The sequence below is a fragment of the Aythya fuligula genome, chromosome Z (genome assembly GCF_009819795.1).
Source record: "Aythya fuligula isolate bAytFul2 chromosome Z, bAytFul2.pri, whole genome shotgun sequence".
Lineage (NCBI taxonomy): Eukaryota > Metazoa > Chordata > Aves > Anseriformes > Anatidae > Aythya > Aythya fuligula.
In genome coordinates this window covers 15,632,607-15,657,241 of record NC_045593.1, presented here as the reverse complement: position 1 = coordinate 15,657,241, position 24,635 = coordinate 15,632,607, and the positions used below count along the sequence as shown (strand labels likewise).

At 43.9% G+C, this 24,635-nt stretch overlaps 1 protein-coding gene across 2 annotated transcripts; it reads right to left on the bottom strand.

Annotated features, from left to right (window-relative positions):
• Nucleotides 1–1,145: 1,145 nt before the first annotated feature.
• Nucleotides 1,146–23,747, bottom strand: NIM1K (NIM1 serine/threonine protein kinase). 2 transcript variants are annotated; one of them, XM_032206467.1, is made up of 5 exons: nt 21,170–21,202; nt 19,213–19,366; nt 10,945–12,142; nt 4,684–4,952; nt 1,146–1,995 (listed from the first exon to the last, which is right to left on the bottom strand). In XM_032206467.1, the coding sequence occupies exons 3-5, from the start codon at nt 11,234–11,236 to the stop codon at nt 1,246–1,248; spliced, it is 1,311 nt and encodes a 436-aa protein (XP_032062358.1). In that variant the 5' UTR covers nt 11,237–12,142; nt 19,213–19,366; nt 21,170–21,202; the 3' UTR covers nt 1,146–1,245. The 2 variants fall into 2 exon arrangements, with proteins under 2 accessions (XP_032062358.1, XP_032062359.1); XM_032206468.1 differs by lacking the exons at nt 19,213–19,366; nt 21,170–21,202 and adding an exon at nt 23,704–23,747.
• Between the last annotated feature and the right edge of the window lie 888 nt (nt 23,748–24,635).

Genomic DNA, 24,635 nt, shown 5'->3' with positions numbered 1-24,635 from the left:
TGCTCATTTATATTAATTACTCTTTTCAAGGTCAATGGATCATCTCATTGGTCCTAATAATAGATAAGGCATCCTGCCTTTAAATTTGAGGACACCAGCTGTACCTCTCCAAACCTTGCATTGGTTTACCTGTCTTAACTAAAACCATACAGGCTCTGCCTGTCAGCATGGGCATTTCAGCTGTGTGTGTTCAAGAGGACAGCTAGTACCCATTTACATTGGAGCTGCTGGTTTTGCTGATCAAAATGCCTGATTAAAGCTGAAGGTAGGAGTACCTACGTCTTGGTGACACTCAGAAAAATTGGAATTGTCTGGTTTCCAACTTAATGAATATCAAAATCATTTTTTCACCAGCCTCTGTTGCCAAACTACTATGGCAGAAATTAGTACAAGCCTGAAATACTCAGTGTGAAAACACACCTTAGTATCCACAGCGCTCAGCTTACCCTGGGATGCCCAATGCTAAAGTGAGAATTTAAAAGTACTTGAGTTTTGGAGTATGCTTATGTTTGTTTCTTTATTGGAGCACAACTGGGTTCTAAACGGCTGTAGACTGTGAGAACCATACAAATACTGGAACATGTCAGAAGGTTAGATGGCAGCCCAGCCAGTTATGCACTGAAAATTGCAGCCACATGTGCAGGGTTAGAGTAGCATATCTGAATTTGCCTTTCTGAATTTGACAAATCAAGAACCATCGTCAACAACAGCCTCGTCCTTTCTATAATTATTTTTTTTTCTTTTTTAAAGCTCTAATTACATTTTATGTTTAATTTGCTGAATAATTTTTAAGAAGATGATTTTTTTTTTATTATTTTTTTTTTAAGAATTTACAGTTGTTTGCAGATTGACTGTTCTCTGTGAAAACTGTTCTGATCTGCAGTGGTAGAGTTGTGTCAAGCTAAGGTAATTTTTTGAGAAGTCAATTGTAATGTGTGTGCTTAGAGATCTCCCAGGCATCTTAAGGGCAGTAGTATTTGATCTTTATTAAAAGATCACTCCTGCTATTTATCCCATGCCTATTTTACGTGAGTTCTTGCACTGGCTAGACCATGTCTCTGCAGCAAAGGGAAAACCAAGCGCATTAGAGCTCTGCATTTGAGCACTTGAAGTTTGAACTGAGAAATACAAAGGAGATGAGGCATATTTGGTTTACTTAAAAGTTACAAAAAATGTTAACACCAAATCTTGTGAAAAGTGAATAAAACCCTTTGTTAAGTGTGCAGAGTGTGCCCGCAGTGCAGTTTACAAAATAGAACACAGCTTCGATGTGTACTTTATCCCACTGTAAGAGTTGATTCCTTTCTTGAAGTCTTGTTCTTTAGGATCTGGACAGGACATTATAGGGACGCATTCAAGCGCCCTTTTCTTCTGTACTTTGTGTAAAACAATTCTGTAGACGCCTGTTATTGAGCTGCGCGCATCTCTTCCCCGGTTATTTTGAATGTGTTCTTCTGTGATTCCCAGATCTTTAAGAGTGTTTTTCACTTCAATTTCTTCCTCTTTGAGCGTACTGATCTCAGACAAATACTTTGGATCCAGTTTAAATGGCTGTAAAGGCTTAGGGTATTGTATCCCCTGCATCCATTCACTGTTCATAATAAGTTTGACAGAGTATCGTTCTGTTGGTACTGGCTGAAGGACTCCTTTTATCAGTTTCTGGCAAGGCTCTGAGAGGGAGGCAGGCAAGCTGTATGTCCCTTCAAGAATGCACTTTTTCAGTTTGGCCACTGTATCTGCTCGAAATGGCATGATACCTGTCATCATGAAGTACAACAGGATTCCTAGCGCCCAGATGTCGACATAAACGCCGACGTAGTTTTCATCTCGGAAGAGTTCAGGGGCAGCATAAGGAGGGGAACCGCAGAAAGTATTTAAAGTTTCATCTCTTTTACTGATGGTGCTGAATCCAAAGTCTCCCACCTTAACACAGGTGTTACTGGTGTAGAAAACGTTTTCTGCTTTTAAGTCCCGGTGAATGATATTATTCTCATGCTATAGAACAAGAAGAAAATACAGTATTAGCTTGTTCATAGGGAAGTTCCCAAGTGACTACCCCCTATCATTGATTAATTGCCACACAGGGGAAAGAATTGCCTATCTCAGACAAAGTGAGAAGTATGCATTACTAGCAAATTGAAAAGCTAAAATTGTTAACTAAGTCTAACAATTCTCTACTGCTAAGGAAGCAGCACAGTACCTGGAGGAGACGGAAAGAAGGATGTCATTTTAGAAAATTTGTTAACAAGAGATTGCTGTCCTTAAAAATATTTTTATTAAGTAGATTTGTGATGGCATTGTGGCTATCCCTGCATGTATAGATACCTTCATGTGCAAAATGTTTTATTTTTTCAGGGTTCAGAACACTTTTGAAATTACTACATTTCTGTAATGACGTAAGTAACAAAAACAATTTATTTTTAAATGATGCCATTTTTGCATCTGTTCTGAGCACACGGACTTGTGAACAGAAAGCTTGTAGTTCATGAAAATCATAAAGGGAATGTGAACAGACAAAATAAGAAAGCTGCTATAATTCTGTTGTGTGATCCAATATCCTGTGAATAACTGGTCATGGCAAGAGAAAAGGATCACAAACTTGTGCCTTGGAATATTTCACACCCTTATAGGACACTGAGTTCAGTGGTGTCTTCTAGTTTTAGAAATCTATAGTAAATAGACTGCAACTTGTACCTTTTTTCATCAGAAATGCCAGTAGCTGCCAAGCACTCAAATCGAATTTGCTCTGCTGAGTGGACACAGACCTGTCTTGATTAGGTAAGGGCTTAACTTCATCGCTGAAATAACTAGGAAGAATGGAAGTGCTTTTTGCTCTTTACCCTTAGAGGTGAGAAGCTGCACATGGATCTGGAGGCAATAGGGAAATCCTTCAATATCCCCTTCTGTGTCCCACACTTCTAAAACTGTCATTAGTAACAACCAGGGGATCCTCAGTCCTCATCTACGAGGGATGAGATGGGATACAGGTATCCTGAATTTAATAGATTAGCAAAAGTAACATGTTTTTAGCAGAAGATTGTGTGCATGAGTGAAGAGGTTGGCCAAGTTGGTAGTCTGGGTTTAATGCTAAGAAATAGATGTGATCTTTAAAGTAAGGTCTGGTGTCTTTGGATAAGGTGTTGAAGCTAATCCATCATTTAAAGAACATCTCATCATTCTGTCAAAATACATTTAAAAAAAAGACATATTCTTTATATATTCTGTAAGCAGTTTGCAGCATGTTTTTAGATGCCTGACCTGGAAATAAATACCCTTGCCTGTGATGACTTGGCTTTCAAAGCCCAAGCGAGTTACGTGGCAGGAGAGGAGGCACCAGAGGGCACCCTGTGCCAACCTTAACAAGTCTTAGGTTTACTTCTCAAATACAGAAGAGTTTTCTATTGTTTTTGTGCTGTAGTTACTAAGCAAGGTTCCGAGGAGGTTGTACTGGGAGTAGTTAATTACCCTCTTCTGCCCTTGTAGGATGCTTTGTGTTCTACAAATTGCATCATTCTAAATCCAGTTGCAGTAATGAAGACTAGGCAAGAGGAAGTGACTTGCTAGGGGTTAAGATCACAGATTGTACCTAAGTGAGGACCAGGAATTAACTGTCTTAATTGCCAGTCTCCCACATTCATTAATAAGCAAGTTGGGTGTTTGCAATACCTAGCACACTTTCTCTGGAATGCTTTCTGCCTGCAGAAGAGTGATGCTAAGTTTTGAAATATCTGGAGGGAAGAAACTGAGCTTTGTTACATGGTACCTACGGCAACATAGGAGAATGCTGTTACTAAATACATGGTTCTACCCACCAAATGCTCTTATTTCATTTTCCTCCCAAAAGCTGTCAACAGAGGGGCAATAACTTGGGGTGGATGTGAAAGTTCTCTTGGGTATATTTCATAGAATCACAGAATATCCTGAGTTGGAAGGGACCCTAAAGGATCATCAAACCCCACTCCTGGCTCCACACAGGACTACACCAAAGTCAGACCCCGTGTCTGAGAGCGCTGTCCAAAGACTTCTTGAACTCTGTCAGGCTCGGTGCCATGCCCACTGCCCTGGGGAGCCTGTCCCAGTGCCCGACCACCCTCTGGGTGCAGACCCTTTCCCTAACCCCCAGCCTGACCCTCCCCTGTCCCAGCTCCATGCCGTTCCCTCGGGTCCTGTCGCTGTCCCCAGAGAGCAGAGCTCAGCGCCTGCTCCTCCGCTCCCCTCGTGAGGGAGCTGCAGGCCGCCATGAGGCCTCCCCTCAGCCTGCTCTGCTCAGGGCTGAGCAAACCAAGGGACCTCAGCTGCTCCTCAAGCATCTTGTCCTTCAGATCCTTCACCTTCTCCATAGCCCTTGTTTGGATGCTTTCTAATAGTTTTCTGTCCTTCTTATATTGTGGTATCCCAAACCACACGCAGTTCTGGAGGCAGCACAGAGCAGGACAATCCCTTCCTTTAACCAGCTAGCAGTGACATGCCTGATGTACCCCAGGGTACAGCTGGCCCTCCTGGCTGCCAGGGTATACAGAACTTTAGGACAGCTCTTCTCTAGTTTGTTTTTTTTTTTTGCTGTTCAGAGATACAGGCCTGAAATATTGGTAACAGTAAACCTACTACTTGGAAAAACAAAAGGTATATCCACAAATTCTGCCAAGTAGTAAGGAACAGCGTGCCTGTGGAAGAGCAACTTACCATGTGCTTCACAGCAGAGACAATCTGGGAGAAGATAATTTTACACTCTGTTTCTAATAGCTTCCCTTCTGTAGTGATTTTAGTGAAGAGCTCCCCACCTCCTGCATACTCCATCACCAGGTGCAGTTTTGAGAGCGTCTCCACCACTTCATACAGTCTGATGATATTTGGGTGGTGCAGTTTTTCCATGTTGGATATCTCACGAGACAGCAAACGTTGAGTCTTCTGGTCTAGTTTTGTCTTGTCCAAAATCTTAATAGCTACTTTCTCTGAAAAGAAAAATGCTTTTCCGTGTTAACCCAACAAGTGCAAACGGTAACACTCTGTGTGTACAATAGTGTTTGGTTATGTAACTGCAGTGAAATTTCGCCTATGATGAATACAAGATAAGCTACAGCAGCCTCCTAAGCCCTGTCATCCTTCACACACACCCATGTTCCTTTCTGATCTCCAGCATCCTACTCACAGCTGGTATAGCTAGAGGCTGGGAGCGTACTGCAAGTGCTAATCAAATCATCTGCTGTGTTCCATGGCTATCAAGCTAGTATGTGTCTGATGACCACGATTACATCATCTATGTCAGGTGCCTAACCTAGGCGTTGCAGCTTTCAGAACAGAAGTCTGGCCCCGAGTCAGAGAGATGGGAAGCTGGTATTGCTGCTCTCTGCTGCCTGGAAAGAAGTGGGCAGCTGCGAGTCTCATCCTGGTGTTACAGTGACCAGTGGGTATGCTGCCTTCCTGGGACACAGACTGATCCTGCAAAGCCCCTAGGACTGGGTGGATAATGTGTCTCCCTCCTCAGCTTGCTGCTCACTATGATGTTAAAGTCTGTGCTCTCGCTTTTCGATATTAGCTCAGTGCTGTTCAGATGAATTAGGTGTGTTACGCACAAGAGCCTGATTCTTCCAGACTAATGGAGGTGTTGAATTTAGGTGGCTTGTTTCATAGCTGACACAATACTCAGAGGTAATTTAGGGACTTTGAATATAGCCCTGCAAGCTTGTAACAGAAAGATGTGTTTAAGTTGGTGTGACTTACAGAACGGTGGCCTAATGTCTTATCCCATATCCCCACAAATTCTCAGTTACCAAAATCAGTGTTGCAGAGGTTTGTCTTTCTCAGGATAGCTGAGCCAGTTTTTCCAACGTGTTCATGCATGAGTAGTTCTTGGTACTGCACAGAATACAGGAAAAGTACAATTTTATGTCTGTATACCACAGTGGGCCATGAATTCACACCACAGATAGACTTTACACTAGGGAAGTAAACAAAACAGTGAAGTAGAGTAAACTGCAGGGATCCTGTAAGACAGCAAATGTGTCTTGTGCTGTCCTGGTAATGCAAAGCCGTGGTTAAGTTCTGTGTGTTTCTGGAGCTTATCTGCAGTGAAGCCGGGGTCACAAAACACTCATACACATACGCAGCTGCACTGTATCAACAGGGAAGCTCCAACAGATCAATCAGAATTGCCCTTAGGTTTCTGTCTTAAACGGGTGGGCCATGCCTCTCGCAGTTGGTACCTGAAGGATTACTCTGGTTACGATAGGTTTACAGTGCCTTTGTGTAACTTAGCAAGACAGCAAAATTAAACTGGAGCAGGGCAGGTAAAACAACTGTCTGTTCTTGGAAAGAAGCACTTCTAGCCGACCATTCACAGATTTAGACTAATAACTTTTATTGAATCTTTTAGAAAAGAACTTCACCTTGCTTTCTAGCACACAGGGGCAAATAAAAAAAAAAATCTGTATTGCTTATTTGTTGCTTTAAGAGAAGAGTGACAAGGAAGGAAAACAAAAAATGTTTTAGAATCCTCTTCTTACACCACCACGTATCAGGACCAAGGTCATTTAAATCTACATCATTGCATTTATGTATGCGTGATATTTAAGAAAACCAGATGGCCTCAGTTGTAAAACAAAACAAAACAAAACAAAACAAAAAAACTTATTTTCCTTCTTAAACTGCCTCAAAAACAAACAAGCAAAAAACAAAAAAACAAACAAGAAAAACAAAACAGAACAAAAAACCAAACTTGGTTTACAAATCATCTATTATCCTTGCATGGTAGCAGTTCAAACAGAAGGGCATTTTCAGTAGGCAATTTATTTACCAAAATTAAATTAAAAAAAAATTAAATACTTATACTATTTAAATAAAAAAATACTATTTAAATAAAAAAAAATAAATACTGAAATTAATTAGCAAAAGATTTTGATTGATCATATGCAGGGTATATTGAGGTTTTGAAAAGACCTATCTGAAATCTCAGTGAAGAACAGAGATTAAACGAAGGTTGAGAAATTATTTCAGGAAGAAGTGGTGTATGCTATGCTGGCAAAAGGAAACAAAAACAGAACTGACCTGAAATAGCTTAAAAACAAAGTAGGTGACTGGCTAGTCCTGCCCTTGCAATTGCTGCTTCACAGCAGACAAACTTTTTAACAGCTGTAAGTTTGGGGTGTTCTCAGTTGTATACATTCAGCTCTGCTCTCATACATGTGAAATAAAGATCACAGAGTGATTAGGAATCTAACTGTCCTCAACAAGCAACTCAGCAGGCATCTGGAGAAAATCCCTGCCAAAATTCAGGTTAATAACATGGGCAAGGCTCCTGAAAAAAAAAAAAAAAAAAGCACAAAAGATTTTCCTGCATCTGCTAAGCAAGCAAGACAACCCTTGTGAGAGAAACAAGGTTCTTCGTCAAGTACAGTCCTGCAGTTTTTTCCTGTCTTGGAAACTTTTCTAGGTATCCTGCTGGAACAGAACTCACAGGCTACAGAACAGCACACGTGTAACTACTTGCTACAAAAGCTGATTTTAGTAAAGAACAAAATGGTTTCCTTTCCCAATATGGGGTGAACTGTCAGGAGGAGGAAGATGCTTGGAACCTGCCACTGCAACAATTTCTGAACACCTGAATGTTCCCCCGCCAAATACACATGCCTGTCCCTACCTCAGGAACCCAAACAGCAGTCTTAATAATGAAGCCTGTTTAATTTACATCTCAACCAAGAAAAAGACTTGTACTCATTAGCACTGTGCGGACACATCAGCTCATTAACAACACAACAGTGCACAGCTGTTGGAAAAAAATAACTCCTCTTCCAAAGGGTGTGCATGTGTGCGTGCCTGTGCACGGGTGTGTGCATGCACACGTTCCTGGTCTCCCATCCCTACAGTGTATTCTGTGAGGACACTTGGATGTGCACAAGTCGATGGGGCCGGATGGGATCCACCCAAGGGTACTGAGGGAACTGGCAGAGGAGCTGGCCAAGCCACTGTCCATCATTTATCAGCAGTCCTGGCGATCGGGGGAGGTCCCAGTTGACTGGCGGCTAGCAAATGTGACGCCCATCTACAAGAAGGGCCGGAGGGCTGACCCGGGAAACTACAGGCCTGTCAGTTTGACCTCAGTGCCAGGGAAGCTCATGGAGCAGATCCTCCTGAGAGTCATCACGCAGCACTTTCAGGGCAAGCAGGCGATCAGGCCCAGTCAGCATGGGTTTATGAAAGGCAGGTCCTGCTTGACGAACCTGATCTCCTTCTATGACAAAGTGACGCGCTGGGTGGATGAGGGAAAGGCTGTGGATGTGGTCTACCTTGACTTCAGCAAGGCTTTTGACACCGTCTCCCACAGCATTCTCCTCAAGAAACTGGCTGCTCTTGGCTTGGACTGGCGCACGCTTCGTTGGGTTAGAAACTGGCTGGATAGCCAGGCCCAAAGAGTCGTGGTGAATGGAGCCAAGTCCAGTTGGAGGCCAGTCACTAGTGGCGTCCCCCAGGGCTCGGTGCTGGGGCCGGTCCTCTTTAATATCTTCATCGATGATCTGGACGAGGGCATCGAGTGCACCCTCAGTAAGTTCGCAGATGACACCAAGTTAGGTGCGTGTGTCGATCTGCTTGAGGGTAGGAAAGCTCTGCAGGAGGATCTGGATAGGCTGCACTGATGGGCTGAGGCCAACTGCATGAAGTTCAACAAGGCCAAGTGCCGGGTCCTGCACCTGGGGCGCAATAACCCCAAGCAGAGCTACAGGCTGGGAGAGGAATGGTTGGAGAGCTGCCAGGCAGAGAAGGACCTTGGAGTGATGGTGGATAGTCGGCTGAATATGAGCCAGCAGTGTGCTCAGGTGGCCAAGAAGGCCAACGGCATCTTGGCTTGTATCAGGAACAGTGTGACCAGCAGGGCTAGGGAGGTGATTGTCCCCCTGTACTCAGCTCTGGTGAGGCCGCACCTCGAGTACTGTGTTCAGTTTTGGGTCCCTCGCTACAAGAAGGACATGGAGGTGCTCGAGCGGGTGCAGAGAAGGGCGACGAAGCTGGTGAGGGGCCTGGAGAACAAGTCCTACGAGGAGCGGCTGAGGGAGCTGGGCTTGTTCAGCCTGGAGAAGAGGAGGCTCAGGGGCGACCTTATCGCTCTTTTTAGGTACCTCAAGGGAGGCTGTAGCAAGGTGGGGGTTGGTCTGTTCTCCCACGTGCCTGGTGACAGGACGAGGGGGAATGGGCTTAAGTTGCGCCAGGGGAGTTTTAGGTTAGATGTTAGGAAGAACTTCTTCACTGAAAGGGTTGTGAGGCACTGGAACAGGCTGCCCAGGGAAGTGGTGGAGTCACCATCCCTGGAAGTCTTCAAAAGACGTTTAGATGTAGAGCTTAGGGAAATGGTTTAGTGGGGACTGTTAGTGTTAGGTCAGAGGTTGGACTCGATGATCTTGAGGTCTCTTCCAGCCTGGAAATTCTGCGATTCTGTGACAAATGAGCTCGCAGGCAGAGATGAGCAAGAAGGGTATTTCCCCATTATCCCTTCTTCCTCAAGAGCACTGCAAACTTAGTATCAAAAAATTAAATCTTTGCCCAGTGAACATTATAACCCAAAAAGCTACTAACAACAAAAGAAAAATAATTTTAGAGATTTCTGGTGAAAAGCAAGCTTCTCAAGGGAGAAAAAAGAAATGTCTTCAGTTTTGGTATTTAGTTTGCTCAATCTCACTCTGCTCACTGAAGTTCAGAAATTTCCAATCAGCCCTACACACATTCTAAAGCAACCTAAGTTCAACAGGTGAAAGGTTTATCCAGCTCCGATTTATCTTTCCATCAGTGTTCCTCCTGTGCACGGTGCAGGAGCAGCATTTCCGTCAGCAGCAGGCAGAAGCAGCTTTCTCAGGAAGGAAAAAAATCACTGAGCATAAACCAAACAACTCGCTATGGGCCAAGTACAATGGTGATGCCTCCCTGAAAAAAGCAAACCAAAAAAAGCCACACCCAGATAAACCAACCCTTAGCCTTAAGCAGGCTTGAATTTTGGGGAAAAAATACCACCAGTTGTCCACTTTGCTCCCAGTGCAACAAGAGTATTGTAACTGGGCTAAACGTGAGCTTCCAGACCTCTGCATCTTGCCTGAAGGAGGTGGTCAGCAAAAATAACAACTGATAACAAGGAATGAGGGCTTTGGGGAATACCTTGTTCTCTCAGCCTTAAGGTGATGCAGGGAAGGAGAAACAATTGAATTGAAAAGGAAAGACAGAACAGAAGATATTAATGTACATGGGGAAAACGAGAACAGTTTCTAATATTGTCACTGCAGAATAAACTGGGTAGCTGAAGACAAGTTCTGAGTTATACCTGTAACTGAAATGTTTGCTGCAGCTACCTTGCTTTTCTAGCTCCCCCAAGAAGCAGCTTATGCAGTACATTTCTGTACTTAGAAAAACAATTGGCAGTTCAACACAGCTTTCTATCCAGGTTTGGCTGTAGCAAAGCTTGTCCTCCTGCGTCTGCTCAGCCCGCACCTACATACCCTGTCCCAGCTTCCTATATGAATGCACTACCTGCAAAAGTCAGCAAAAACAACACTTCTCACCAAAACTACTGTTACTGAGTGAAAGCCTCAGCCATGCCAGTAAATTTTGCTGTGAAACAATGGAAGCCTTGCTCAGTGGGGCTGTGGGCAGCCCTGAGCCCGGCAGGGCTGACAGCAGGAGGAGTGTTTGCAGGAAGGAGGTGCGGCACTGTGAGGATAACTCCCCCAAATGCACAGACAACTTCGCCACTCTGATAAAATGTTTCTGTCTGCCTGTCATGGATAAAGGCTGCTCCAAGCTAAGCGTTCACCCCTGTGCCTGCTTACAGAGCCACACAACCAAAAAGGCACGTACAACCTGCATGTGTATTTAAGGCTCAGGCAGCATCTTCTTCCCGAAAAGGCCCATCTGTGTACACACAGAACTAGGGCACACAGAAACCACGACCCACACAGCAGTGCCTACCTTTGGTCAGGGAATGAATTCCAAGTTTCACCTGTGAGAAATTCCCACTTCCTATTTCTCCTCTGACTCGATAGAAGCCAATTCTCTTTCCCAAGGTTAATTCTTTCACCACTTTTTCATTCTGGGACATATCCTGCATCAGTTTCTCAAATGGGGTCAGCCTCTGCTGGCTGCCCTCTTCGTCTCCTCCACAGCACTCCTCACGCCCGTAGTCCTCTCCGCTGTCCTCACGATTCCACCTGGCATAGCGGTGTTTCCCAAGACCTCCTCCATTCACATATCCTGTTGTCATAGTCTGTAGGGTGATCACTTCCCCATTTAACAAAACGCCTCAATAAGCAGTTTAATGAAGTGAAATAATTCTCATGAATATACAATCCCACATGTAATAGACACGGTGACAAACAGAAGGAAAAAAAAAAAAAAAAAAAAAAAAGCTGCTTATCAAAAGTCCAAAGACGAGTCTGGAAATACCTTAAAAACAAATCATCTGTAGTTACATGTTGCAATTTTGTCCAAAACTGGGGACAAAATTTGAAGCTATTTATGTCCATCTCCCACTAACAGATTTACCGTGTCAGGATCTCCCATCTACAAGGTAAAAGAGGCTTTGCAATTAAAACAGTAAGCTTTGTGCACAACAGTGGCGAGTTGCTCACGTTCTATATAGTACCTTTGACACAAATGCAAAATATTTGACACAAATTTTCAGGCTTTAGCTCGCTGCTTTGAAAACTAACTTGATAGAAAAAGGTCAAACAAATAGCTGATTAACTGCCCTGAATAAACCCAGATGCTTCCAGTTCATTTTGAATAGCTGACCTTAAGAGCGTAGCTCTTGACTCTGGTACCAGTCCAAAAGCTGAACGCAGGGTTTTATTTTGATTCATTCTTCAGCCTGCGAGCTTGTCACCGTGCCTTGGAAATGACTGCCTCGAAACCTTGCTGTAAATAGGCTGTTGCTCCTCTGTTTCCTTCCCATTGCTGGTTTAACAAAGCAACTGATCTTGGAAGATGACAGGAGAAGCATAATCTGTGCACCAGGCAAAAGAAATGCTGCGCCTCAGTATCACCGGAGTCACATGGCAGGACAATACAGGATTAGGTAACTGCAATGTCACTTTAACCCGCCTTTATTTAGATGAGCTTTCTTTAACGCCTTGAGCCTTCTCAAATTTTTGCCAGACGCATGGTGTTCCTAAGCAGACAGATGAAGAAAGTCATTAAAACCTTTACATAACAGCCATGCACCTCACTGAACGACAGCACACCGTGCATCATTTTACCAGTTTAACTCAATTTGTTTGGCAGCACACGTAAAGATGCCCTTACCCTGAATGCACAAGCCACCACTTATCTTTAAAACAGTACAGCATTTTTTTCTCCTTTACCCTTGAAAAATAGGAGTTGATCAGCAATTGCTAATCATGCAAACACATCCTTTTGGGGTAGGGAGCTGGGCCTGACGGCTCTGCAGCATTGCCAGCAGTGGCAAAGCTTGCCTCTCCTGCTCCCAGCCTGCAGCATAGCATGAGCGATGGGCACAGGAGACACCCCACTGCTGTCGTACAAGGATTGATGGGGCTCGGAGGGAGCATTGCACCAGTAATTCCACATGTGGAGCACCTACGGCACCACGATGAAAGAGGATCTGCGACAGTGCGAGGTGGAGCTGGTCTCCAAACCCCGACAGGAGGAGGAGAGGCCCAAGGCACCACAGAAGGGTAAAGAAAAAGGAAGCTGACGTCTGTCATTAAATGGGACCTAGAGCAGCAAGAAAGCATTCGCCTGCTCCTGTTACACAGCACTCTGCGGCGAAGACTGGAAAGAGTGTCTCTGCTTCAAGCTCGCCACCCTGAAATGCAGGCACGTGGTGTCCCCTCACCTTCCCATGCTCTGGCTGCAAGGACAAAGAGCCTCCGGGCTGCTCCTCGCCTTCAGAGCACCCTTCAGAGGGCTCTCCTCCCCGAGGTGAAGGATGCTGCTTGCTGCCTGCCTGGCCCTGCAACACGCTTACCCCTGGCAGAGCTCGCAACTGCAGCAGAGCAAGAAGTGTGTGTTTTGTGATGTGCCTTCGGACTCCTCTTACTCTTTTTCAAAGATTTGGCTCCTGTTTGAAGGTTACAGCTGCAAGAGAGAAGGCCGTTTTCATGGCTGACGATAAATGTGTAAAATAGTAATATATAATCAGTTTGGTCTGGGGCCATGGAAAGCTGTCAGATCACCAGAAATGAGTGCAGAGAAAAAGGCTGGGAAGCAAGCAGCCTGTGAACATTGCTCAAACTCCACAGCAGAGCATTCCAGTATATTGATACTGAATTCTCTAGGTCTAAGCAGAGTCTAAACCCTGACAAACGCTGTGTGGATGCAATCACTATGGGCCAAAGCCTGAAAATGTCAGTAAAGCAGAGACAGAGGAAAATGAACGAAGCACCGGGGATCTCCCATCCGCCCAGCCTCCTGTAGCACCACAGCTGGCCTCGGACTTTGTTATCTGGCACCAGGGAAGAAACACAGTATGTATTTGTTCTCGTTTTCCGTCTGGGGAAAGGACAACTTCTTGTCAGATCACCTGAATTCCGGCCTACAGCTGTTTTCTGTTCCAACCTGTTCCATTTCACAATTTGAGACAATTTTAGGTAACAAAAAACTTGTTTGTTGAACCTCAACCACGTTTCACGGTTGTAATTGTGGACAGTACTCTGTCAGAGCAAGGCTTCTGGAAACAACTAGTCGAATGCATACCACAGTGACCGAAATTTTAGGAAGTCTGAAGAAGGATACTCTGGAGAGCTGAGTCTCATGAATGTCAGCCTATTCAGCATTAGAAGTCACGCCGCTAAAGACCACGTTCTGCAAAAATCGTCAGGGCCTTTGCAATTAACTGGCTGTATGGCAAGGGCTGAGTGCTCAGGAAGGATTTCCTTCAAACAGGCCCACACCATCGCTCCTGAGTGCACTTAGCAAGGGCAAAGAGAAGGCAGCCAGCATGGCCTACGTGAAAGTTCAGTACCAGAGCAGCAGAAAAACTGCCAGGGAATGCCAGGACCTTGTGAGACGGGGTGTTAAGAGAAGGGCAAACCGCGTTAAGGCATTAGCACGTGGCTCTTCCAGAACCTGCCCCTGCCAAATTCTTGCCGGGGCCCAGCATGCTCCGTTTTAGAGCACTGCCCATCATCGATCTCCCTTCCAGGCGTCCCACTATCAGCCTGGCAATCTCCTGGCACGTAGTCAACTGGCTGGGTTTCCCCTGTCTTTTAAGATGAGCTATTTTGGTATTCCTGGAGTTGGCAGAATATATGCCATCTATTTCTGGCCTAGGTTCCTTCCTGTGACCCAAACCAGTAAAAATCCACCCTGACACCATAGAAAAGGGCACTGTCTGTAAAAGAAAACAGTAGTTCCAGGAGAGGAGAAATAAACTAGGAAATCAGAAGTAATTCAAATAAAATTAAGGACAATTATTAAACTTTTTTGTCTCCAGTATGGCTGTAAAACCTTATTATATATCTGCCCAAATTATTCATTACTCAAAAAGTAAAACAAGCAAAAAGAAAACAAACAACCAAACTGAACAACACTCTAGGAAAAGCAACACAAGCTGTAGTGAATAAGACTTATCAAGCCTTTAAAACATGTCCCAACGCTGCTTGTTTGACCTTGTAACTCAAATATTTCCAGGTACCGATGTTCTGGTGCTATTCTAAGACGTGCTAAATGCCCTCAGACTTCAGCTGAAGGCTCACTTTAAATTCTGCATCACAGACATAAGGAAATTTGGAATGAAAAGGAAAAGAATAAAACAAAAAAGATCAGTGGAGATACTGATCCTGAAGTCCTACCTCACCAGGTAAATAAAAGTGACCTGTTTTTAAGGAGCTTTGAATGGGACACATGGAAGAGTACCAGCAGCTAGAACAGAGCTACCAGCACCACGCTTTGCAACTTGCTCTCTTTTATTACGCCTGTCTTTTGCAAAAGCAATAAAAATTCAGATTTGTATACTTAAACAGCTGCAGCTCCTATTTCAATGAATGTGAAAGAAGGCACATAGGATGGTCTCCTACCGCTCGAGTCCTGAGAGTAACAGTTTGATTTTTATACGAGGATGCTACTGGAGATTGTAATACATTCACTGGAGTTCCCTTTTCAGCCCCTCTGCTTACTGCTCTGAGGACAGCGAGATTTTGGAGGTATTTTCTTAGGGCAGGGGATTAGCTCAATTTGTTCGACTTCCCCTGAAGCACAGCTCGTCTCCTTTGTACATTCTACATACTGCAAGCCAACCCTGGAACTGAACTGAATTTAAAGTAGCAGGGCTTTTTTTTAAGTTAGAAAATACTGATCCTTCTCTTTTACTATAGCTTTGAGAGTTCAGTAATTGCAAGAAAATACCAGCAATCTGAGACATTCGTATGTTCAGAAGACCTACCTTCTGTAAAAGACGAGAGAGCCCTGCAGGACGGTTGACAAGACCTGTGTCACAGACCAAACACAACACAAAAGCCCTCCTGTGCAGCCACACAGCGTGCTCATTTATACAGGAGAAGCTCCAGCTCCACTTCTGTACCTCAGCTCAGGTAATATTGGTTCAGCGCAGGGCTGCTGTGGCCAGAGGAAATCAGTGTTTGTTCAAGGTTTGTCCTAAGCACATTTTTGGGGGAGTTGAATAAGCAGCACCCTCAGTGTTAGTTCTGTGAACACCAGCAAACAGAGTGACTATATGAAATGCACACCTCGGAGCTGCGTATGGGTAGCAAAAAATACTCAGAACACACAAGATAGCACAGCTACAGACTAAACTTGGATTCGTACAGTCCCAGCTGAGGCAGGAAGAAGTGCAAACAGTGCTCAACACTGACTGTGGAGAGCCTCCAGAAAACAGCTCTCTTTCAGTCCCGGTCCACATGCCACTGATTTCAGTGCATACTAGAATTACTACTGTTTTTTAGTGAAGCATTCAGCTTGGCAATTATTGTTCATGAAAAAATAGACATGAACAACAACATATCTTTTAACCTTACAAGTACCCTTACCTAAAGCACGACCTTGTTTTTCCACTCATGGAAGATTACCACACACAGCAGCCCAGGCCAATGCAATATAAAATATAAACATTCACAGCAGAATGTGCATAAGCTTAATTTTCTTTTTCACTTAATTGAAAGCCTATTTCTCTAATGCGAGATAAACACCTCCACATTTTAAGACAATGACCGTGAGGTGCATTGCAGTGAGGGACAGCGCTCCGTTACCTCTTTCAGTGTGGTTTAGGTTGTGACAGAGCACTGGGGTACCACGATATGAGTGACTACTTTTAAGCAGATCCTCCAGTGGTCTGAAGCAGCACACGGCGAGCAGGCACCTGCAGCTCCTCCAGCCGGGCAGCGCTGCCACAACCTGCAGACACCGGGCAACTCCCAGCCACCCTGGCAGGCTGCACCGGCACAAAGGCAAAGCAATCTGCATGTCTTAGGGGCACCAGACACAAAAATGCAGACACAAAAAGGGAAGGCTAACAACAAAATTGAAGAACAAGGACTATTATTTGTCCTACTGCAGAGTAATTGATGAAACAGAACACAGGCATCTTCAATGCCTTCCCTGTAAAACCCAGCTTGATGGCTGCAGCACTGACAGAGGAAGCAGAAGAGATGATAAATGCTTGTTCTGCAACCGACTCCTTCACCTCAACAAAGCGCCTGTCTGTTCCATGTGTTGATGCTAAGCCAGGCAAACCAGAAATCCTGCTGTAAAAATAATAAAATAAAACAAACACCTAGGAACACAGCGACTCCACCCACACCTTCCCTTATAATTGTGACAAAGAGCAGAAGACAATGCACTTTGCAACCTGTTTATAAGTTTAACCAGCCCGAGCCCTGCGTGCCCAAAGCAGGGTTTGAGGGGCTGGAGGGATGTGGAGCCACCATCTGCCTGTGCTACAGACATGGGAGCAAGGGCATTACTCGATGTTCCTGCCAAAAAGCCAGAGTGGTGAAATCTAGTTCAGCTGACGTTGCTGTGCTCTGATCTGGCATTACTGCAGCAGGTACAGACACTTCAGAACACCTTTGTCTAAAGCGAGAAAAAAGCCAAGGTAAGGACAGAAAGTACAGCAAAGAAATGATCCCTCAGACACGGCAGCTCACTGCCAGAACAAACTGGAAGAGACTTTGCAATTTTATTTACTTCTTCAGTTACCACTACCAAAACCAGGCCTCAGACTAACACTGCCCCTACAGCCAGAGCCAGAGGGCACACACGTGGTGCTGAGTCCCCCCGCCTGGCCAGGATTCAGACCACCCAGTGTGAGAGACACTGAGTGCCTGAGCAGCAAATCCAGCCTCTCTGGCCCTTGTCACAAACAAGCAGAAATGCGCTGTGAGAGGACAACAGTGGGCAAAGCCTCCCTGAGGGGCTCACAGCCCTGAGAAGGGAGGCTAATGCTGTGCCACGTGGGGGAAGGCGCCCATCAGAGGACAGTCAGCATTTCAGTAAAAGAGCAGCCGAAGACAGGATCCTAGTTTTATTTCCCACTGGGAAAAAGGAAAAGCTGTGGTGATGAAAATGGAACAGAACAATCTTCTCTTCTTGGTTCACGCGAGGATTCATTTTATGAAATAAGCCAGTTTAAGGAAAACATAAGCATTTGTTGCACAATTGCTTTAAAACCCATCTGTTTCCACAGGCATGCTCAATCCTGCAGGCAGAGATACGTCTGCAGGCCCCTGCAACCTCTGCAGCCAGCCTCTCTCCACCCTCCCCTGCTCTCCCCATTCCCCCAAAATGTTGTAGGCACCTTATGCTTGATTGAGTGCCTGCCAAGCTCCTCAGAAAGGCTGAAAATCTCATCTTTGGGTTGAAACCATGCTCCTTATGGGACGGACCCTTAAAGAAAAGCACAGATGCTGTGTCTCACTAAGGAGAGCATCAGACAGACCCCGCACCCCATAACATCCACACTGGCAGCTGAGGGGTGTCCGCCAGCATCATGATGGGTATTGCCAACTCACCTATCTACTTCCTTGAGCAGGGCAGCAAGCAAGATTTGGGGCACGGAGCCCCCAGGCTGGGAGGCAGCCCCCTGGTTCCTGTGGAGCTGGTGTGTGGCCGCCAGCAAAACGAGAATAAATGCACCATGGTCAATGCAACAAGAACTGTACTAAGCTAATACATGAAGGCCTGTGAAGTAGAAGCTAAAACATGGGGAAAAAAGGAAAAAATCCCTTTTATCCTTCTGCTGCATTGCATGATAAACAGCTAGAGACAGAATTAATTAATCTTTGAGTTGCAAATAAACTTGCATTAAAAACAAAGACAAAAAAGGAAATTATTAGTAGAACCCATTGATTTCCCAGGCCTTTGAAATACATGGGAGGAATTAATTTGAAGTCTGACTGTATTTTGAAATAAAATTTAACCTGGCCAGTCTCTTTCACTTCCTTCCCTGAGGTACAACGTAAATTGGTCATGGAAATGTTCTTCCAAAATAAAAAAGGCTTCCAACCTGTTCTCTGAGGCAACAAATGCAACGGAAGTCTTTATCGGCCTTTTAAACAGCAGGACAAAATTTAAATCTATTTCAATTACATCACTAAAAATGAATTTGACTTGTATGCTTGCAGTGAAGAAAATGAATTCTCTGGTAAAAGAAAGCTATGGCAAACAGAAGTAAGAAGCAGACAGTTCTTTGTGTGCCATTGAAATCACAAAAGAAATCAGTCTTACTGCAAGAAAATGGTGGCATCTTTATGCAGATACACACTGCTCAGCAGATGGCCTGCAATAAAGTGGTACTGCAGCTACTTGCAGGAAAGAGAAACACGGAATGCGTTTCCATATGGGTGAAAATAGACAGTGCTCTATTTTATATTGTCTACCACAGTTTTCTTTCACTATTCACCAGGTATACAATAGATGGGCCCTAACAACTGCAAATAACTCATTACCTCTTTTAAAATCATCAAGTTTAGTTACATCTATATATATATGTACTCCCCGGAAGTACTTATTAGTAAAAGATTGAGTATGCAGAAAGTAAATTTTAAATGAATCTGGGCAGAAGATAAGCAGTGGCTCTTGTTTTCCAAGGAGCTACATGGAAAGACAAACTCTGTACTATCTGACATTTCCATTTTTTCCGAGTAAAGTCTGAGACACTGAGGGGATGCACCCTGAATCAGCATTAACAAGCTGGTGCGTTGCAGTAATTGTATGACTGAACTTGACTAAAGGAAGGTGTAGATGTACACGCACAGTACTCACGTAGCAGTGGCAGATGTCGAGGAGAAATGGGTCACTGCCATGAAGACTGTCTGCTCGATGTTACCAGTGCTGGAGAAGGTTCCCTGAAAGCATCTTTGCAACTGCTCTGTCCTTGCCAGTTTCAAAGGTCTCCAAGTGACAGCAGTGCTGAGGACTTTCAGAACATTTGGTGAGAAAAAAAAAAATCTACATAGGAAGACACATATCTGTACTTTTTATCTAATTTTTATCTACTCTATTGCCTTCCGTCTGCCCTCCCTGAACCCTGCAGGAGCACAGCCACGAGGGGTACAGCCACAGGCTCACTAGACTCTACCATGCTGAAGCTGCAGCTAACTTCTGGAAACTGCCCAGTGCAGCGTAAGCATTCACAACCCAGCAAGAAGCTTAGCAGGAACTGTTTTGATCTTGCCTGACACCTTACAGGTTTAAGGTGCTAGCCTCTCAGTATCAAAGAGGTGTTTCCCGCTAGTGAATGCCCTGCACTGAAGTACAATTAGAAGTGAAATCAGCATGGGTGTTTCTGAAACTGGGATCGTCAGAAAACAGTCTTGTTACAGTCAGCAGCATCCTAAGAACATCCTACTGCCAAGTGAACTGTTCTTTCTGCTGTGACGCACATTAAGGATCCTAAGCAAGGGACGTTAATCCAAGCAAGATGGAACACGGCTCTACATTTTATTCTTTTGCAAGAATAAAATTTTTATCCTTCTTGTTGCAGTGTTGCAACTAAATACTTAGGCATGCATCCCCACATCCGGCTAAAATAAGCTTTGGTTTAGTTTTGCATTTAAGTTTGCCTGGTTTTGGAGCCCTGAGAAGTTTATAACATTGCCTCTTACAGCAACATTTCCAAACACAGCAACATGGGCAGAGCAGCCTGTACCCAACACCTTGCAGCAGCTGCCCTGTCCTGCTGCCAGGACAGCAGAGGTCCATGGGCAGGCACAGACCAAAACCCCTCTGACTGGGAGGGGTTCTGCAGAAGGGGAACACCTCAGATGCCCAAGCAATTCACAGCTTGCTGCTGATCCACTGTCAGAGACATGCAAAAAAGTTGCTACCTCCCAAATCCCTAACACTGTCCTGCCTTTCATAACAAATTTCAACAGCAAAACTTTCCTGACTTGAAAGAGACAACATTAACATTATACATTTTGCTATATTTAATTTAATTAGCTAACCTTATGGAGATTTGCTGCATATCTGTGTTGGAACACAGATTATTACTGTATTTGTCAAACCAAAGACTTGTGTCAATTTGGTCCCATAAGAAAGAGTAGCACAAATCTGAGTAGTCAGCAGCATTAGGAAAACAGTTCTTTCCAATTTCCAATTTATTTATTTATTTATTTTACTTTTCCAATTAGGAAACCATTTTTTTTTTTTTCTAATTAAATACACTGGCAAAGAAACTGTTGTTCCAGAGATTTCTGGCATTGCTAAATATATATCATGTGGCGTTTGAACTACCATACAAAAGATCATAAAATTTACCACAAAGAGGACTATAAAACATCTTCAAAAGTTACAAAAGATGACACCCATTAAACAAACAAACAAACAAACAAAAAACATATTCTACATGCAAGTTTGGGGACAAGATTTTGACAAGCTTGCAAAAATAAAAATTAGGATTCCAACACATTAGGATTTCCAATTGTTGAAAAATTAATTCCAACTCTGTGGTATTACACAGATACAAATTATGCTCCATGGTTTCAAGAAGCAGAGGGTCACTGATAAATAAACAAACAAACAAAAGCCAAGATATGCAAAACTAGAACATAACTAACTTTAGAACAGCTTTAAACCATATTCTTCCCTGCAAACACCCATTCCCCCAGTGCAGACTCTTACTTGACATTTTACAGATTCAAAACCACCACTCACAACGCATGATCCTAAATACCAGATTTAGGAAAAAATCTACAGGTAAGACACTCCAATTCCTTACCTTACTTCAATTTCCTCCCTGCAGGAATTGGCAGGAAAATTGTAGGTAAGTATCCAGAAATTAATCCGGCAGTAGAGGCACAATCATGTAGCTGCCAAAGAATTTATAAACTATTCCTATTTTACTGAAATTCTGAGAGACCAATCTGTTTTTATATAGACCATAATATAGCGCCTCCAGCATTTCATTCACTGCCCACTGTCCTGGATTTGCTTAATGCTCTGTCCCTTCAGAGCAACCTTCTACCAACACAGGAAAAAGTCAGCTGCTTGAGAGTAGCACAACTCAATGAAAGTGGAAAAAACTCTAGTTTCATTTTACACTGTAAGGGGGGGGAAACAACAACAGAAAATCTAGTGGAACTAGCTGCTAATAACTGCTTAAAAAAAAAAAAAAAAAAAAAAAAAAAAAAGGAAAAGAAAATGTACGAAGTCAGAATATTGTAAGAGTCTACTACTTCAGTGGTGATAATTGCTTCTGCAATTTATCATAATTAAACCAGGAAGTAAATAAAATCTATGGGATTGGATTTTTGTCAAGGCACTTAGGAATGAAACTGCCATTTCATTCCTAATGATGTGCATGGAATTGCATGCTCACAGGAAAATATACTGAGGAAAAAAAGCTGACCTTAAATTTATAATGACACTTTTCCCCAGTGCTAAAGGCAGCACTCAGAGCATCGCCTGCAGTTCAGATGACCTCTCATTAAACCATGCGGAGTCAAACGAACCCATTAGGCTTTCTAAAACTGCTTTGCAGATGGAGGGAAGCGTAAACAAGAGATAGGAGAGGAGAGTCTGTCCAGCCTCCACTGACCCAGCCGGCTGATGCGGCGAGGCCAGCCAGGCAAAACAGGATGAGAAATGCTCAGCGTCACACCAAAGCCTGGCGGTGGGCAGCTGGCAGCCCAGAAGGCCTCAACCCCTATATTGGGCCTCGTGGCTTGGCTTGGTGCTGGTCAGGACAGTGGCCCGGGCCTGGTCAGGGCCTCACCTGATGGACACACCAGCCCTGGGCAGCTCTCACCCTTCTGCCACCAGGATCATTGCAAAAATGTGTGGTGAAGAAGGGCAAAGTCACGGCCAGTGCTTGACTAAACCTTGAAGGGGGTGTGTTGGAAGCACTCCTGCAGTGAGCTGCTCAGGGTAGACGTAACACGGCGTTTAATTTTGCCTGGTAACACATCACACGTGAACAGTCAACACCGCCTTGAGACAGAACGGCCTTTTCTGATGGCACAAAACAGAAATGCAAAGAGATTGTTCTCATAACCTCTCAGTCACAGGCCTGGCATGAGCAAACAGCTTCCCATCACCATTTACTGGCTCCAGAAATAATTCTGTCCATTTTTGTTTCTCATTTTTTAAACCTGGCAGTACCTCTGGCCTCTCAGAATACCAAAACACATCATTCACCACACTGATCACGACAGTACTAACACCAAAAGTGAGAGGACCATTACTCTGAAAGGCTGCTCCCATCTCAAAGACAGCTTCAGGCCCATATCCTGCCGCCCTGCACTCTCCAGAGCTCCCAGATTTTGCTTAAACATGCTACAGAATTAGATGCTTACATACTTTCCAGGCACAGTTAAATTAAAACCAAAGCAAAAAGACAACCTGTCCTTCCACATCGTGCTCAACTCTTGCTCATAAAATAATTAGATGTGCACATAGACCTAACTCACTATTCACTCTAGGCAATGTCACATTTCTGCTTACTGCTCCTGACATTCCTTTAAAGCTTGGTGCTTTTCGTATTTTTCCATTGCAACAAAACAAACAAAACAAAAAAGGGTATTAAGTTGCTGTTGGCATGTAAAGTTCACTCTGGAGAAGTAAACAGGTTGAGCCTGTGGCTTTAGTGAGTTGTTAGCATGTGCCCAAGACACACAGAGAGAAGACTGCAAAGTTTCATAAGCTGTGGGAAATGGACCTGAAACATTACAGCTGAGATGCAGAGGATTGAGTCTCATTTCTGACGAAAGTGGGATTTGTTCACTTTTTCCATTTTAATATAAACATACAGTTCTTCATCAATTAAAGGAGGCCTGGCAATACGTTTGCTAATTCTGAACTTCTTCAGTTACACTACTAAATTTAAGAAATAATTCTGAGCATTATTTGAGAAGTCCTATAATACTATTAATACAGACTCAAAACCTTTATGCCAGGTCTTCTAACATGGCCAAATGAAGCTGAGTTCTTTTCCTTCAGCCCATATGAGATTTCCAGTTCCAGGAAGGTTTTATTTCAATTATTGTTTCATAGTAGGTTAGATTTTACTTCCAATTTCTGAAATACCAACTGAAGAGAGAAAAATAATGGAAACAGAGGCATGTTTTCATCCTTCCTCAAACAGTTTCTCCAGGTCACCTAGCGGTTGCATTCCAGGGTTCAGATAAAACATAGACTCCCTTTGAGCATCTCCATATCCATTCTGTACTGAAATGTATTTATCAATCCCCAACATAGCACAACACACTCATATTTAACACATAGGAAACATACGCTGGCAGACATAAAACTTACCTACAAATACAAACGGGGTCAGAGTACAAACCAGATTTAAAATTCAGGAGGCCTTGGCAGACGTCCCATGTTCAAAGCACTGACATCCCATACATACACCATGTTGTATATACTGCTGAGAGGACCAGCAGACAGCAAAACCAAAAACAAGCTCTCAGTGCAAAAGCTGCCAAATTTAGGGAGTCTTCAAACAGGACTTCTGAAGGATTAGACGTACGCAGAACTGCATTGCAACTAACTGTTGTGTCGGTATTTACCAGGTAAAGCTCAGGTCTCTGGTAGAAAATGACTCTGATAGGAGCAAGGGACTGGTTTCCTTTTTCAGGCTGTAGCAGTCAGATGCCATTCCGTGTGCATGGTGTGCAGACAGACTACCAGTCACAACATCACGGCAGCCGCTGAGTCTGCCAGCCTTCAGAGCACGGACACACGCACTGAGTACTTCCTCCAAAAGTAGTTCTGGCTTTCTCAGCGTTTCTCCTTACATTTTCAGATAGTTATGCTTGTCTCTGAGGTATCCTGAAGGGTAGCAGTAAAAGAGACAGAAGAAAGCCTCTTTCAGTGGGTGTACACACACATCAGAAAAACGCAGTCTCAGTTATGGGCACCAGTGAAACAAAAGCTGTACAGGTCAGACACCAGCGTGTGACTTCAGGGGCTCTCACTTGCTTTTCTTTTCCCTGTTCTATAGCCTTGAATTCCTTCCTCTGAAGGAAGCAATTTCTGAAACAACACATTATCAAGGAAGCTACATTCTTCTTGTGAGTTAGTGATGCACTTGCTCCCCTTTTAGCCTTCGCTGATAGCAATATTTTTCCCTACGAATGGTGGAAGCAGCAATGTCCCACGACAGGCGCTTCTTTGCAAATGTCCTGTACTGCCTCAGACATCTGTTAGGTGGAGCTGACAAAAACAATTCATTTTCTTTAGAG

Excerpts from the sequence above, each read along its gene's own strand:
- NIM1K (XM_032206468.1), bottom strand. The coding sequence starts at position 11,236 with ATGACAACAGGATATGTGAATGGAGGAGGTCTTGGGAAACACCGCTAT. Across the intron at positions 4,953-10,944 it reads AATTCATTCCCTGACCAAAG|AGAAAGTAGCTATTAAGATT; the intron begins GTAGGCACTGCT and ends TTTTCTTTTCAG. Across the intron at positions 1,996-4,683 it reads TCTCTGCTGTGAAGCACATG|CATGAGAATAATATCATTCA; the intron begins GTAAGTTGCTCT and ends CTTGTTCTATAG.